At 43.6% G+C, this 16,878-nt stretch overlaps 1 protein-coding gene across 2 annotated transcripts in view; it reads right to left on the bottom strand.

Annotated features, from left to right (window-relative positions):
- The window catches only part of LOC101602232 (solute carrier family 5 member 4-like), a 41,045-nt gene that overhangs the window by 5,369 nt on the left and 18,798 nt on the right, over positions 1 to 16,878 (bottom strand). For both annotated transcript variants that reach the window (XM_045132797.1, XM_045132798.1), the window contains 6 exons: positions 11,268 to 11,488; positions 7,464 to 7,599; positions 7,097 to 7,204; positions 4,652 to 4,802; positions 2,715 to 2,883; positions 345 to 560 (listed from right to left, as the gene is read on the bottom strand). In XM_045132797.1, coding sequence (XP_044988732.1) covers positions 345 to 560; positions 2,715 to 2,883; positions 4,652 to 4,802; positions 7,097 to 7,204; positions 7,464 to 7,599; positions 11,268 to 11,488 — 1,001 coding nt within the window. The remainder of the gene's footprint in view (positions 1 to 344; positions 561 to 2,714; positions 2,884 to 4,651; positions 4,803 to 7,096; positions 7,205 to 7,463; positions 7,600 to 11,267; positions 11,489 to 16,878) is intronic.

Here is a 16,878-nt window from a genome sequence, read left to right as displayed (position 1 = left end):
TCTATCTATCTGACGTCTATTTATCTATTTTGTGTGTGTCAGAAAGGTGTGCGTGTGCCACGGTCTTATTTGTGTGTGGTCAGAGGACAACTCTTAAGATGGTCCTCGCCTCCCACCCCATTTGAGGCAGGTTTCTCCTGGTTCACTGCATTCTGTCTCATTGGTGGCACACACCGCTGCAGCTTCCATCTTTTATGTGAGGTCTGATGACCCAACTCCAGTCATCAGAGCTGCATGGCAGGCGCTTTATCCACTGGGCACCAGCTACTTCCCCAGTCTCCGGGAAGAGGACTCTTATTTTTAAATGAGCCTATACTCTTATTTTTAAATGAGCATATACTCACATGTACATCAGGAATTGGTTTTGTGAGGAAGGAAATTCCCAGGATGACCAGTACAGTCACACAAAAGAGAATGATGCCAAAGTACATATAATGCACTCCACAGATAACCTCGGGACAGTTGCTGGGGGCCAAGCAGCTCCCCGTTCCATATATAAGCTCTGTGATCAGACGAATAAGACCGATCACAAGGCCAACCACCAGACCCCAGAATGCGCCCTGCAAAGGAAACAGACAAAGTTAATGTTCAGAAATATGACAGGATCATCCAAACAAGCACAATTACCATCCCGCCTGCCTTCTCCCCCAACAAGAAATAAGTGGCTAACCATGAGCACAAGGTTTCCAAAGTAGGGAAAGTTACACATATGTGTATGCATACACACATATGTGTGTATGTCCTAGTGTGATGTTGCTGGCCTTGTTTTAAAGATACACACTGTTTTGATTTTTTTTTGGGGGGGGGTTGGCTTTCGAGGTAGGGTCTCACTCTAGCCCAGGCTGACCTGGAATTCACTATGGAGTCTCAGGCTGGCCTCAAACTCATGGCGATCCTCCTACCTCTGCCTCCCCGAGCGCTGGGATCAAAGGCTCACACCACCATGCCCAGATTGATATTGTATTTTTATTGACAACTAATACCTGTGCTTGCTTACAGGTACAATGGACTTCTATTATGATATGTCTATTGTAGAATGATTAAGCTAATTCCCATCTCCTCCACATCACATTTTGAGTCTCCAACCCCAGAACCCTGTTGTCTACTCTGACCAAAGCTGAAGTTTTTCTTGACTTTTACTTTGTCTATAGATTTAAACACCTGTGATGTATTTCGTGGAATTAAGAGGACTGCGACTAATTTACATAATTTTTGGAATTTATAATTTTCTAGTTTTATCAAGCACTTAACAACGCACATCTTTTATTTCCACTGAAAAGTTAATGGTAGTTGGGAGCATGTGCTCTCTGTTCTCCTGCCTCAGATGTTATGGTTTTGGGAAGTAGTATTGCATGGAAATTAGGATATGAGCTTTAGAGGAGGAAGGCTGAGTCTGAATCCCACTACCCCATTTATGAAGTAAGATGGAACAAGCAAAATAAGAAGCTAACTTCGGGGCTGGAGAGATGCCTTAGCGGTTAAGGCCCTTGCCTGCAAAGCCAAAGGACCCAGGTCAACTCCCCAGGACCCATGTAAGCCAGATGCACAAGGGGGCACATGCATCTGGAGTTCATTTGCAGTGGCTGAAGGCCCTGGTGCACCCATTCTCTCTCTCTCTCTCCCTGCCTATTTCTGTATCTCTCTCAAATAAATAAATTTTAAAAAACATTAAAAAAAAGAAACTAACTTCTCTATACCTTTTTCTTGTCTGAAAATTATAGTAATAAGACTTAACATCTAGGAATAACTGAGGAATTAAAGCTAAATTATACATATGCATCAGTCATTTATATCACATCCGTTAGCACATTTAAATGATTACTAGTGTGTGATATTTTCTTCTATGCATTTCACAGAGTTCTTCTAATTTAATCCTCCAAGCACTCCAACCAGATAGGGGTTATCATTATTTATTTATTGTTTATGTTTTTGTATGTATGGGCTCACGTTCCTTGGCACAAGTGTGTGGGGGGGTGGGGTCAAAGGACAAGATGGAGGTGTCCTGCTCCACCTCCTTTGAGAAAGGATCACTTGCCACTACCAGCGAACTTCCAGACTGCGAAGGATTGTCAAACTAGCGGCCCACCAGCTTTGGGTCCTCCTGGCTCTGCCTCCCATCACCACAGGTCATGTGTCACCTGTCATCCAGCTGTGCACGGGCGGCTGGGGAATTGAACCGAGGCTGGCTGACTCTGCAAGAAAGAGCCGCTCACCACCGAGTCATCTCCCCAGGCCTCGCTATTTTCATGTTACAAAGTTGCATGGTTTGCTTAAGGTTACAATACTATAATGTGTTAAAGCCATCAGTGGATGTTGGATGTCTGTCACCCAGCTGTGTTTTCCTCTTGTTCCATTAATGTAATCCTTTGTGGGGAAGAAAAGCAACAATTTTAGCATGGTTTGCACTATATAGTTGCCCCCTTTTGTAAGGATTATAAACCAATCATGCCTTACCACAGTTGAACTTGGAAATAGGCCTGAATTCATATGTGTGTATTATTTTTGAGATCGGGGTCATTATGTTGCCTAGGCTGCTCTTGAACTCCTGAGCTAAAGATATGACTTCTTCATATAGGCTCATGAGTAGTTGAGACTAGGAGACATGGGCCACCATGCCCTCATGAAAGAACACGTTTCATTATCCTAATAGAAGATAGAATTCCCTCCCCCCCGGCCCAAGCCTTAGCAAACACATTTTCTCACTTTTCACTTACTTGTTCATTGACTCTTTTAACAAAGATGGCAAGAAGGAAAACAGCTGAAACTGGAGGCCCAACATAGCTGGAAAATGACCCCATGTAGTGGAAAAGCTGTCCATTTTGTGCAGCCTGTACTAATGGGACCCACAGGATGCTGGTGAGGATTAGTAGGATGACAAATAGCCTGGTAGGTAGACAATGGTTTAAAATTGAGCAAAAGTATTATAGGAGCCTTCACTGTTCCTACATTTATTCTTATAGTCTTTCATTGCATTTCCAGACAAAACCAAGCCCCATGACTTGCATGAGCCCACTGTTACCAAAATGTCAATGAAGACGATTCTTGTTTATAACTAGTTATACTACATATTTATGTACAAGATTAACTACCTATCCATTCATGAAGTCAACTCAAATCACAGTAACTCATCAGTATTACTCAATGTGTAAGAAATAAACACCAGTCTATTTCTATTCACCATTACATTACTGCAGCTTTTCACCTTAGTCTCCCCCCTTCTTGTTATCTGATACAGAATGTGTTTAATTCTCTATTTTCTCCACAGTTATAAATCTCATGAGTGAAATAAAAAAATACGTTTTGTTTATATTCTTGTTCTGAGAAATTGGAGAAGTTAGATAAAACAGAAGAAAAGTCACTGTCTCAACAGTCTTTAACTATGAGTAGACCCTTCAGGCTATGCCCACCATTGCATGGCTACTATGGGGGTAACTAACTGCTCTCTGACCTTGGATTTGAGGTCTGTTCCATGGAAAGAAACCCATGTCTGGTACTGAAAATCTAGTCAAAAGCCAAATAAATTCTAAGCAGAAAAAAAAAAATCATAGCCAGATCATATTTCTATCATCAAGCTATGTTTCATGTACTTTTTTTTTTCTGATTTTTTTGAGGTAAGGTCTCACTCTAGCTCAGGCTGACTTAGAATTCCCTATGTAGCCTTAGGGTAGCCTTGAACTCACGGTGCTCCTCTGCCTCCTGAATGCTGCGATGAAAGGTGTGCACCACCACACTCAGCGTCATGAACTTTTTATATGTGTGTTAGATTCTAATTTGTAAAAAAAAAAATTAATTACAAAAATGCTATGGCAATATAGATTCTATTTGAGCATTTTGAAGAAGAAAAAGGACACTATATTATCCATTGTTTCTGCTACTTTCCTTCCAAAGTTTCCCTAACTGCTCAGTGTGCTTGGGGCTGACATACCATGCAAGCTGCCTCTTTGGCTTATAGTCTTCCTTCAGTCTGTCCCTCTGTAACATGACCTAATCCTTAATGAATACAGTTGATAAACTCTTGTCTAATATGTGGATACTGTAATAAATTAATTCCACATGGTAGGCTTGGAAGTAGTTGAGGAGAACACATTAAGGTGTCAGAAATTAGATCCTGTTAAAATACTGACAGTTTGGGCTGGAGAGATGACCTAGTTAGTGGTTAAGGCAGTTGCCAGTGAAGCCTAAGGACTCATGTTCAACTCTCCAGGTCCCACATAAACCAGACACACAAGGTGAAGCAGGAGTGCAAGACTGCACATGTGCACAAGAGGGCATACACGTCTGGAGTTCAGTTTCACTGGCTGGGGGCCCTGGCTGGCTAACTCTCTGTCTCTCTCTCTCTCTCTCTCAAAGAAAAACAATAAAACAATTAGGAAATACTGACAGTGTTATGAATATGTAGTAGGAGGGTTATGAAGATGGAGAGAATAGGCCAATAACCACATATTGAAAGTCTTAGGAAAGCAACCGTTTCATTTAAAGGTATGACCACAATTTTTGTGTCTGAAAAAAATTTCAACATCATCTAGTGCTCCTTCCCCGCTCTACGACTCAATGCTTTGCTTCACTGAAGCCACAGACCAGGGCGCCGTAGCTCACTCTTCTACGAGCCCCTCCTCAGGGGAGCTCTTCGTGGAGACCAGGGCGCCCTCACCTGCCGGCCAGCAGGAGCTCTCTCTCCGACGCTCGCTTCCGCATCTTGGTGTAGAGGTCCATGGTGAAGAGCGTGCTGGCGCTGTTGAAGATGGAGGTCAGGGAGCTCATGAGGGAGGCCACCATGACCGACAGCATCAGGCCTCGCAGCCCTGGGGCAGGGACAGGGTAGAAACACCGGTCGGAGGCCATGTGCCACGGCCTACAAGTGATTTGCTGAATCAGAGTCATTCAAAGATAAAACTCATCAGCAGCATTGATTAGCTAATATAATTACAAACATACACTATCATGGCATTTTCTAGTGATTTCACAATAATCGAGGATATAATTGCAGTGCTAAATATGAACTGAGAAGTTGTGTGGTAGGAGTGAATTTTGGAAGAGGGGAAAGCATCTGGTGTCATCTCTCTTTGCAGGAGAAACTCCTGGCTTCCTGAAGACAACGGAGCTGGAGAGGGGGCGGCCAGGCAGGTGGTACTGCTGGGCGGTGGTGTGAGCAAAACAAAGGGCTTGAAACTCTGTGGGTGCTTCAGTGCACCTACCATTAGCCATGGCTCCAAACCTCCGAGGACAGAGTGGGAGACTGCGTTTGACACCTCCCGTCTGGGGGTGCTATTCCTTTCCTACTGGAAACCTTGGAGGGGTAGGGAGGAGAAGACGCACAGAAATGCCAGCCAGGTTTGGATGGTCCCAAGACCCAGACCACCTGAGTACCCCTGAGCTCTGTACCTTGACCACAGTAATGAAACTTCACTTCCTGAAATGCTGATAATTTCATAGTTATCTATATCATCCCATAGCTATGGCTTCTTTTTTTTTTTTTAAGTACTTATGTATTTGCAAGCAGAGAGCACAAAAGAGAATGAGAATGTGTGCACCAGGGCCTCTAGCTGCTGCAAATGAGCCTCAGATGCATGTGCCACTCTGTACATCTGGCTTTACATGGGTGCTGGGGAATTGGACCCAGGTCATTAGGCTTTGCAGGCAAGCACCTTAACCACTGAACTGTCTCTCCAGCCCTTCTTTTCTTTTTTAATATACACAATGGATTTTTATTCAGCAGTAAAAAAATGTAATTATGAAATATTTAGGGTGGAAAATGCATGGAATTGGAAAGAATTATACACACACACACACACACACACACACACACACACACACACACACATATATGAGGTGACCCAAACTCAGAAAGACCAAAACTGCATGTTTTCTCTTATATGTGGATCCTAGCTCATAATGTTTATGTATATGTATATTCATGGGTAGAAAACATGGAGAAAGCCTAAAAAGCTGGAAATGAGATCAAGAAAGGGTAGAAAGAGAAGCTGAGGAAGCGGGGGAAGAGCAGAAGACATAAAAGACATAAAACTCAAAGGAGATGGGGGAGGGAAAGGGGAAGATAAGGATGAAGGAGAATCATTTAAACAAATTGTGTTTTATCACAATGATACCTAATACTTTGTATGCTATTTTTTTCCATTTTATTTTATTTACAAGCACAGAGAGGCAAGAGAGAGAGAGAGAGAGAAGAGGGTGCACCAAGGCCTCTAGCCACTGAAAACCATCTCCAAACTCAAGTGCCACTTTGTGCATCTGGCTCTATGTGGGCACTGGGGAATCAAACTCAGGTCTTTAAGTTTGCTGAGCCCTCTCTCCAGCTCTGTATGCTAATTTTTATTGACTATGACTTTTATTGTATGAACCTAGGGTGTTGGTCATATTCCCATTGGGTTATACTGTTCTGTTTCTTCTCCCTTGCCCCCAGTTCACTGTGGGTCCTCCTCAGGGGGGCTATTAGTGTTCACTACTGGTATTGCCAGTCTGTGTGTGTGTGAGGGGGTGAGCAATGCCTCAGGATACGCCTTCCCAGCCTGTGGCTCTTAGAGTCTTTCTGTCCCTCTCATAGGATGACTTATTTTCAGAGTCCAGTGTGCTCACCATGGAACCAACCACAAGAGATGGCTTATTTCTGCCTGACAAAGTGCAATGAGTTTCAAGGTATAGGGACATTTGTTTTTACTTCATTGATAGTTTCCAGGTTCCAAAGAAATGTCTGAATAAGAACGGGCCTGTAGTAAGTAGGCATACATGGTGTAGACTGAAATATATTTCTTAGGTATCAGTAGCCCAGAGAAATCAAAGTACAGGTTAGCCTCTTCTTCTGAGTGTATACATTTGTGGCTCTTTCACTGGCAGATGGGTCTTTTACACGTTGGCTGAGTTGAAAGACAGTCTCCAACCTGAAGGAGCAAGTATTCTAACAGAAACTGCTCCTGCCTGAGATCCACGGGCCCCACATATGACTAGGTGACTGCGGGAGGTCTGATGGATCAAATGGTATGAATCGAAGAACCGAGAACTGCGGAGAATCATCCCGCAATCCCTCCTCACGCCCATTTATGGATCTGGCCTCCAAGGCGTGCGTGGACCCTTTACTCACCAGCAGGCATCAGTTCCAGCACCAGTGTCGGGTAGGCATAGTTGGTGCAGCCCACTTCAGTGCCACAGTGTTTCACACACTCAGAAGGCACCACACAGGCCACCTTATCTGAGGAGAGACGCACGTCAGTGAGTGGGGCTCAGCGAGGTACAGCTAGGTACTAGCACTGGGCGGAGAGATAGGAGGGGAGAGTGTGGATAGAAGGAAATAGATTGGCCTAGAAATTGGACATTGAAGTCTGAATTTGATCTTACAGGTCCAGTCACTGAGAAACAAATTTTCCCCAATCAACACACACAAAGTAAGTAAATTTTTAGAAAATGGAATTTTAGCACAGGGAGGGAGAATGTATGTTCTCAGGGCTTGCCTGTGTACAGAACACGGCTGATCATGCCCGGCATCACCATGAGGAACATGGGCAGCAGCTTCAGGTAGCCGCACAGGATGCAGGCGGCCTTCACGTGAGACATGTTCCTGCCGCACAAGCAGCGCTGCACGATCACCTGTCGGGAAGACACAGCGCTACAGAAACAGCCGGAAGATGACGTCGAAGGGTTTTAGGGCTTACGATTGTTATGAGAAATGATGTGATCCGTGGAAATTACGGGCTTTGGAGTAAGATCAGGACTTGAATGGTCTCTTAGGTTGCTCAGCACTTGGCCTCTACAAGTCTCGTGTTTTCAACTCCAGAGCAGGAGTATCTCTTGCAGGACTTTGCATATTTTGCATCATGCACGTAGGGCCCGTGGTACGTGGAGTTAATGTATAGCATCCGTTACTCGGGCATGCCTATCGCTCCCAGACTACAACTAGCAATGGTGCCATGCTTCTCAAAGTACACGTCTGCCACGTACATGGAGATCAGAGGACAGTGTTCACGTGTTGGTCCCCGCATTCCACCTAACGTGAGGCAGGGTCTCCCACTGTTTTGACCACTGCACTCTCCAGGCTAGCCTGCCCGAGCGCTTCTGGGCCCTTCCGTTAACCACAGACGTCTAATGATAGACAAATACCAGTATACAGCGTAGATGCGCTGGAATTATAGACACTCATGACAGCATCCATCTTTCTGTGGCTTCGAGGAATCTGAACTCCAGTACTCAGGCTTGCAAGCACTTTACTGAGCCATCTCCCCAGTGCCATGTGTGTGTGGATATATGTATGTATGTATGTATGTATGTATGTATGTATGTGTACATATATGTAGTCACATCATAAAAGGCCCCTCCCTCACAGGTCAGTGTCCCTCCTCTTCCCATCGCCCTTCAAACCCTCAACGTTCCAGAGCTTCTTGCCCTCTCCTCTGACGCCCTTCTCCCTCTCTCCTTTCGATGTTTCTCTGTGGCTTCAGATCCCGCTAGTTTCTCCTGGCATTAAAAGTATCGGGCCCCAGCAGGGCATGGTGGCACACGCACTCAGAAGACAGAGGTAGGTGGATCACCATGAGTTCGAGGCCACCCTGAAGAATGCATAGTTAATTCCAGGTCAGCCTGGGCCAGAGTGAAAGCCTACCTCGAAAAAAAAAAAAAAAAAAAAAAAAAAACATATTGGGCCAGAGAAATCTTTTGTCTCAGTTCCTCTATCTTGAATCCAGAATTTGGCAAAACTCTCTTCTGAACATTTATTATAAACCATGTCGGGTGACAATTAGTTCCCTTGGTTTTCCCGTCAGTGTGGTCACAATTCTCACCTCTGTGAACTTGCTTCTAAGGATCGTTTTGGACAGTGTGTTACATGAATCACATGCCTCCAATTCATTGGGGTCAACTTGTGGATATTTTTCCTGCATTTAGTTGGAATATCTCTTCCATTTACTATATTTTCCTTCAATCCTTCTGTGGGTTTCTGTGTGTTAATAAAGTACCGGCTCTGCTCATCTAGGTTGACTTTCTTGTGTGGGAGCTGCTCCTCTTCAGCCATCTGAGAAGAAAATTCTAGGTGCCTGTGAAACTTTGTGCTCATTACACTGCTGTCTGATCTTACAATGTCCAGTCATCTTGCTATTGTCTTTCAGAAAGGAGGACAGAAGCCAGTCTCAGTTTGCATCTCGAGAGGTGAGTTTTCCTTGCAGAAAGCTGAGAGCCAGAGTTCATTAAACGTATTCCTTCTCCCACGAGATGGCAGGAAGCAGGTGCCTGCGGTGCACGTGAATAGACTGATTGTGCTGAACCTGGGAAGGTGGCCGCTGAGGCTCTGCAAGTCTTCTTGTCCTTCATGGCTTAGGAGACTCACAGTGCAGAGCTTCCTGGCTTCCCAGAGCCTGGTGCCTTAGAGGCCAGTATAATGGCTGAAGGGCTGTAAAAGTTGGGGACAGTGGATGTTTTCAGAAGCTGGTTCCAGGAAGAATCCACAGATCTGGCTGTGTTAATTATTGCAGCAAACCATGAGGAAGTCACAGGGAGTGCCCTCGCTCTTCTTCAAGCAAGACTAGGTCTCAGGATCTCAGAGCCTCTTTCTGGGAAGATTTACCACATCTGATTTTCTATCAATTTTGACATGAATATTTTCATATCTGATTACTGTGTAGGACTCTTCAAGATGCTTGGGCCATAATATAAGCAAGGTAATGTTTAAGTGTGTTTATAGGGAAACAAACAAACAAAAACCACATGCCTCCTATTCTGATACATTGCTATTGTCACACTTCTGTTTGAATGTGCAGAGAGGATATTTCACAAAAGTGTGATGTTTTGATACACAATGAAAATTAACTGGCAAGAAATTTTAAATTTAAAAATAAGCCTTACTGGGTTGGTTAACAGTGGTTAAAAGCACTTGTGTGCAAAGTCTGAGGTCCCAGGTTCAACTCCCCAGCACCCATGTAAAGCACAATAAAATAAAATAAAATAATATTTAAAAATGGGAGCTGCAGAGATGGCTTAGCTGTTAAGCACTTGCCTGTGAAACCTAAGGACCTCGGTTCGAGGCTTGATTCCCCAGGACCCACATTAGCCAGATGCACAAGGGGACACACACGTCTGGAGTTCATTTGCAGTGGCTGGAAGCCCTGGCATGCCCATTCTCTCTGTTTTTCTCTCTCTCCCTCTTTCTCTCTCTGGCTGTTGCTCTCAAATAAATAAATAAAAATTTAAAAAATTATTTAAAAAATGGAATCTTGGCATAGGGAAAGAGAACACATGTTTTCACGACTGGCCTGTGTGCAGAACATGTCTGATCATCTCTGGCATCACCATGAAGAACACGGGCACAAAGTGGCACATGCATCTGGAGTTTGTTTGCAGTGGCAGGAGCCCCTGGAGCACCCATTCTCCCCTTCCAACTCTCTCTCTCTGCCAAATGAATATTTTAAAAAAATAAGAAAACTGGGCTGGAGCGATGGTTTAGCATTGAAGGCGCTTGCCTGCAAAGCCTAAGGACTCATGTTTTACTTTCCAGATCCCACGTAAGCCAGATGCATAAAGTGATGCAAGCATCAAAGTCGCAAATGTGCACCAAGGGGGCACATGCGTCTGGAGTTCGACTGCAGTGGCTGGAGGCCCTAGCATGAAATTCTTTCTCATATTCTCATTTTATCTCACATAGAAAAAAAAAAAGCCAGTCTGTTGGGCTTGCTTCAAAAAAAAAAAAAAGAGAAGAAGAAGAAAGTTAAAGAAAACCAAAACATAGATGTACTTCCATATAGTCACAAAAATAATAGCATTGGATGCTGATCTCTCCAAAAATTGTGATTAAGCTCTATGGAGAAAATGGTGAAATGGAGCATGGACTTGTGGGAATTGAAGAGGGGAAGTTGAATTCTCATCTTAGGAAAGAAAAAAAAATCCAAATTGGAAAACCGAAAAGGAGACATATGAGCATTTGAATAACCTGGGGGCAAGTTAATGGGAAAATTCTAATTTAACGAGCCACAGTAGAACCTGAGATGGGTTTTCTAGTGAGCTCCAAAATGCTAACCATTCTGATAAGTCCCAGATCACATGCGGAGTACAATGACTTAGAAGTCAGTGTAACTTCAAAAAAGGCTTAATTGGAAGAGCTGAACATGTTTCTCTCTGAGAGAAGAAACAGTATAGCAAGGAAAGCTCAGTGCAGCTCTTTCCCACAAGACTTGTGAATGTTTGACTCATTCCATGCTGTTCATGTGTACGACATAGAAACTAGACGCTTGTCTGCAACATGAACAGTATGCATAAAGAACCTGCATGCTTACCTGATCTGCACACCAGTACCAAATAGCTAAAAGGCTCATTCCAAAAATCAGTCCTGGCCAGGGTATATCTCCAGTGACAGGATCTCGGAAGATGTGGAAGGCGTCCTCCTGAGGGGTGTAGCACTTGGAGCTGATGGTCAGGTTGTCCCCCTCAACTACAGACGGGATGGCGTTCATGTATTTTTCTGTAAAACTCTCATAACCTCCAACTTCAACGAATGCTGAAAAGGCATCAGATAAAAGGAGATGTTTTATGAGAATTTAGAACACCTAAGGTTTATGATTAATCATCTTTGGTATCCTGTGGTGTAGGTACATGAGTGGCTTCCATTAACCTGGTGACATCCTCTGTAACTTTCCCTCATAACCCATGTCTTTATAATTTTCTCATTGGGATTGGCCACGGTAAAATACTGATCTTCACAAAGTACATAGAGGAAAGAATTCTTTTAAGGTGGGGTTTCTTTTTCCTTTTTTGTTCTGTTTTATTTATTTATTTGAGAGAGACAGACAGAGAGAGAATGAGGCCAATAGAGAGAGAGAGAGAGAGAGAGAATAGGCCTGCCAGGACCTCCAGCCACTGCAAATGAACTCCAATCGTATGCACCCCCTTGTGCATCTGGCTAATGTGGGTCCTAGGGAACCGAGCCTCGAACCGGGGTCCTTAGGCTTCACAGGCAAGCGCTTAACCACTAAGCCATCTCTCCAGCCCAGGGTTTTCTTTTCATTTGTCTTTTTGTTTGTTTGGTTTTGGTTTTTTGAGGTAGGGTTTCACTCTATTCTACGTTGACCTGGAATTCACTCTGTATACTCAGGGTGGCCTCGAGCTCACAGCGATCCTTCTACCTCTGCCTCCCGAGTGCTGGGATTTAAGGCGTGCGCCACCATGCCTGGCTTTGTTTGTTTCTTTTCTTTTCTTTCTTTCTTTCTTCCTTCCTTCCTTTCTTTCTTTCTTTCTTTCTTTCTTTCTTTCTTTCTTTCTTTCTTTCTTTCTTTCTTTCTTTCTTTTTTTTTTTTTCTACTATGCCCTTTGTGGTGGTTTGAATGAAGTGTTCTCCATAAGCTAATACGTTCTGAATACTTGGTCGTCAACTAGTGGCACTTTGGGAAGTTGTGGGCCTTTGGGGGGCGGAGCCTTGCCGGAGGAGGTGCAACATCAGGAGTAGCCCAGCTCCAAGCCCTGTACTTAGCCTACTTCCTCCCCCCCACACCCCACGTGCTAAGACATAGTGCCCACTTTTTTTCTAGTGCCATGGTTTGCCTGCCACGGTGAAACTTCCACTCAAAACTGTACGCTGAGTTCAGTCCTTTCCCTGTGCAGCTGTGGCTGGGTGTTTTGTCCCAGCAATAAGAAGGTAACTTCTATGCCCTTTAAATTTTGGTTTCATGTCTAGCTTTATGTTAAACACAAAGCTGTTAGCCAACAGAGCAGGACCAATGTTCCAGACCATCCAAGAGGGTGGATGAACATAATGGGGAATGAACAGAGAACTTCTAATGGAATTAGCCAGGAGAAATTCCAACTACCCTCCCCTCACCCCCAAGGAGCAGGAAGAAAATGACTTCTCTTCTGGGTCTGATGTTCCTGTTTCGTGGTGAGACACTTTGTTCCATGTTGAAACAAAAGAATTTTGATGGTGACAGATGAGTGACACCCACCCAATCCTAGTAGCTGTGTGGAAGAGACTCAGAACAACTAAGAGAACAGCTGTCCTTTGAGGGCGGTGATGGTGAGAAGTCACTGATATTTCAGTAACGAACAGACAGAACTAGGTTTTAAAAGCAGACAAATGGTCCTGTTAGTATAACAGGCACCACATCGGTCTCATCAAACAGACAAAATTGGGCTAGAGGGATGGCTTAGCAGTTAAGGTGCTTGCTTTCCTGCAAAGCCAAAGGACCCAGGTTCAATTCCCCAGGACCCATGTAAGCCAGATGCACAAAGGGAGCGCCCGCATCTGGAGTTTGTTTGCAGTGGCTGGAGGCCCTGGTGCGCCCATTCATTCTCTGTTAAAGAAATAAAGAAAGAGCCGGGCATAGTGGCACATGCCTTTAATCCCAGCACTCGGGAGGCAGAGGCAGGAGAATTGCTGTGAGTTCGAGGCCACCCTGAGACTACAGAGTTAATTTCAGGACAGCGTGAGCTAGAGTGAGACCCTACCTCAAAAAACCAAAATAAATAAATAAATAGAATTGGAAAGTGAAGTAGAGGGGAAGAAAGACAACTCCAATGGTCAGAACACTGAGCAGAAGCACAGAGCCCACAGATGGAGAGGGTGAGGTGTGTGGCGAAAGAAAATGGAGCCTCATGAAGCCACGACAGTTAACATGTAGAATTGGGGGAAGAGGGAGTTGGAGGGAGGGAGACAGACAGGGAAGGACAGAGAAAACAAGTGAGCCGATTATCAGTCTATCAATTGCCTTCTGATTTCTGGGGCAAAATACCTGCCTGGAGGCATCGTAAAGAAGTAAAGGATTTCAAGGTCCAGTTTTGAGGTGGAGCCTATGATTGTGAAGGAAACATGCCAGAGCAGGAAGGCAGCATCACATTGTCACATCAGTGGGGAGGAAGCGAAGTGGGTGAATGCTGGCTGAGCTTTCTCATTTTTATACAGACAAGGACCCCTCAGGCCATGGAATGGCACTGCCCACAGTTACGGTGGGTCTTCCTATTTTAATTAATCCAGAAAACCCCACACAGACATTCCCAGAGATTTATTTCCATGGTGATTTAAAATCCTGTCCAGTTGGCAGCCAGAGATTAACCATCACAAGTCCGCTTCTTGTTAATTTGACATTCAGACATCATGCTTTTAAGACACAACCTTTCACCCCTTTTCCCCACAGGCTCATGGGCACTTCATGCCGCAAAATGCATTCAGTCCAACTTCAAAAGGTCTCATAGTATTTATCAGCTCTAACCCTGTTTTAAAATGTAAGAGCAGAGTCTCTTCTGAGATGGATTAAGCTCCCTGTAACATCACAAAGAGATCACACACTTCCAATATGCAGTAACACAAAGCAGCCATTCTCAGTTCAAAAGGGAAGAAAGCAGGCATAACAAAGATGATCAGATCTGAGCAAGATTAAAGCCTAGAAAGAAAAACTCTTAAGTCTTTCACAAGCTCTGAACCTGCACCTTTTCTTGGGAGAAACATCTCTAACATCCTGAAGTTTTCAAGGCAACTACTGGTTCACCTACAAACCTCCTTCATGCAGTAGCCTCACAGAGCCTTCCTGTAGGGACAAATATTCATTCTAAGAATGTGAAGATGGCTCAAATGTGCAGATCAGTAAATGTGACACAGCATGTAAACAGAACAAAGTGCACGATCACCTCAGCAGGTCTAGAAAAAGTAACTGACAAAATAGAGCCTTCATTTGTAATAGCCGCGAAGAAACTAGACTGAGAAGGATCAGAGCTCAGCATTTTATTCATATATGCATAATATATATATGATAGCAAACATTATTCTAAATGGAGAAAAATTGAAACCCTTGTTACCTTCCTGTAATATCAGGTACCTGATATTACAGGAAGGTAACAAGGCTTTCTACTCTTTCCATCTCATTCAATCTAGTGCTTGGCTCTTAGGTAAAGCAAAAAAGTTAGCTAAACAAATACCAGGGGCTACAAGTAAGAAAGAAAGAAGTCAAATTACCCCTATTTGCCAAAGACATGATTCTACAGAAAACCAACAGAACTTAGATTGGATAAACACTTTCAGCAAAGTAACAAACAAAATCAATGTAAGAATTTCAGTAGCTTTTCTGCATACCAATAACAAACTTTCTGAGAAAGAAATTAGGGAACTCATCCTATTCACAATAACCTCCAAATATAGGCATGAACCAACTATGTAAAAGGACCTCTACAGTGAAAATTATAAAGCATTGAAGAAAGAAATGGGGTAAAACACTAGAAGATGGAAAGACCTCCCATGCTCATAGACTGGAAAGTATATATTGTTAAGATTATATATAACTTCAGTGTGAATTATGTAAAAATTCCTGTGTCATTTCTACACAGAAATAGAAAAAAAAAAAACAAAAAACGATCCCAACATTCAGATGGAAACATGAAAGGCCTCAAGGAACCGAAGCAATCCTCAGTGAAAAGAAAAATCCCAAAGACGTTACAATCCATGAGTTTAAAGTATACTACAAAGTAATAATAGCATACAGCAAATGGTACCAATGCACAGCAGTCAGGTAAACCAATGGGAGATCCAGAAATAAGTCCAAGAGATTATATCCTTATTTTTTCATAAGAAAGGTGACCAAGGTGCACATTGAATATAGACATTTCTGTTCACTAGTGATACTATACAGCTGGATATTAACATATAGAAGACCAGAACTAGATCCTTGTCTCTAATCCTGTATACAAATCAACACAGAACATCTCTGAGACTTTCATGCAAACCCTGATAGTAGAAAATCCCTGGGGACTGTCACAGGGGAAACAGTTCAGGATATAGACATAGACAATGACTTTCTGACTATGTCTTAATCATTCAGGGACTACAAGCGGCTCCCCCAAAACCATGCTGGCCATTGCTAAAGCACTCGGTTACCCTCCAGAACTAAAAGGTAAGACCCTATTGCTGAAGACACCCCAGGCTGCTGTCGCAGATCACTGAGAAACCACATCAGAGCCCTTGAAAACTTAAGCCCCAAAAGAGCAAAGAATTAACCTTTCTGGTATAAATGGGGTTACAGAGCTCAACGGTTTTCAAACGAAGAATTACAAATGACCAATAAATACACGAACAACTATTCAGCTGCTTGAGTCATCAGCCAATTCTAAACCAAAACTGCAGTGAGATTCTATCTCACCTCACTTGGAATACCTCTCATCACAAAACAACATGGGCTGGAGAGATGGCTGAGTGGTTAAGGCGCTTGTCTGCAAAGCCTAAGGATCCATATTTGACTCTCCAGGTCCCATGTAAGCCAGACACACAAGGTCATACATGCATGCACGGAGGTGCAGGATGCATCTGGAGTTTGATTGCAGTGGCTGGAGGCCCTGGTGCACCAATTCTCTCTCTCTCTCCCATTCTCTCATTAAAAAAAAAAAAAAACAGCGGTTGTCAAGTTTTTGGCTGAAGTGCAATACTTATTCATTCTTTTTTTTTTTTTGAGGTGGAGTCTCACTGTAGCTCAGGCTGACCTGGAATTCACTATGTAGTCTCAGGGTACCCTTGAACTCATGGCGATCCTCCTACCTCTGCCTCCCAAGTGCTGGGATTAAAGGCATGGTCCACCATGCCCAGCTAAAATGTGTAACCCAGGCTGGCCTCGAACTCTTGATGCTCCTGCCTCTACCTCTTCAGCAATATCCTACCAGAGTGTGCCACTACAACTGGCCTTATTCATTCTTTTTAAAAATACTTATTTATTTATTTGAAAGAGAAAGAGGCAGATAGCGAGAATGGGCACACCAGGGAACTCCAGCCATTGCAAACTAACTCCAGATGCATGTGCCACCTTGTGCATCTGGCTGACATGGGTACTGGGGAATTGAACCTGGATCCTTAGGCTTCACAGGCAAGTGCTTACCCACTAAGCCGTCTCTCCAGCTCTTATTCATTTATTTTATTTTTTT

This window comes from Jaculus jaculus, chromosome 13, assembly GCF_020740685.1.
Source record: "Jaculus jaculus isolate mJacJac1 chromosome 13, mJacJac1.mat.Y.cur, whole genome shotgun sequence".
In the NCBI taxonomy this organism is placed as follows: Eukaryota; Metazoa; Chordata; class Mammalia; order Rodentia; family Dipodidae; genus Jaculus; species Jaculus jaculus.
Note: the sequence above shows the minus strand (reverse complement) of the source record. Positions and strands in the feature narration are given on the sequence as shown.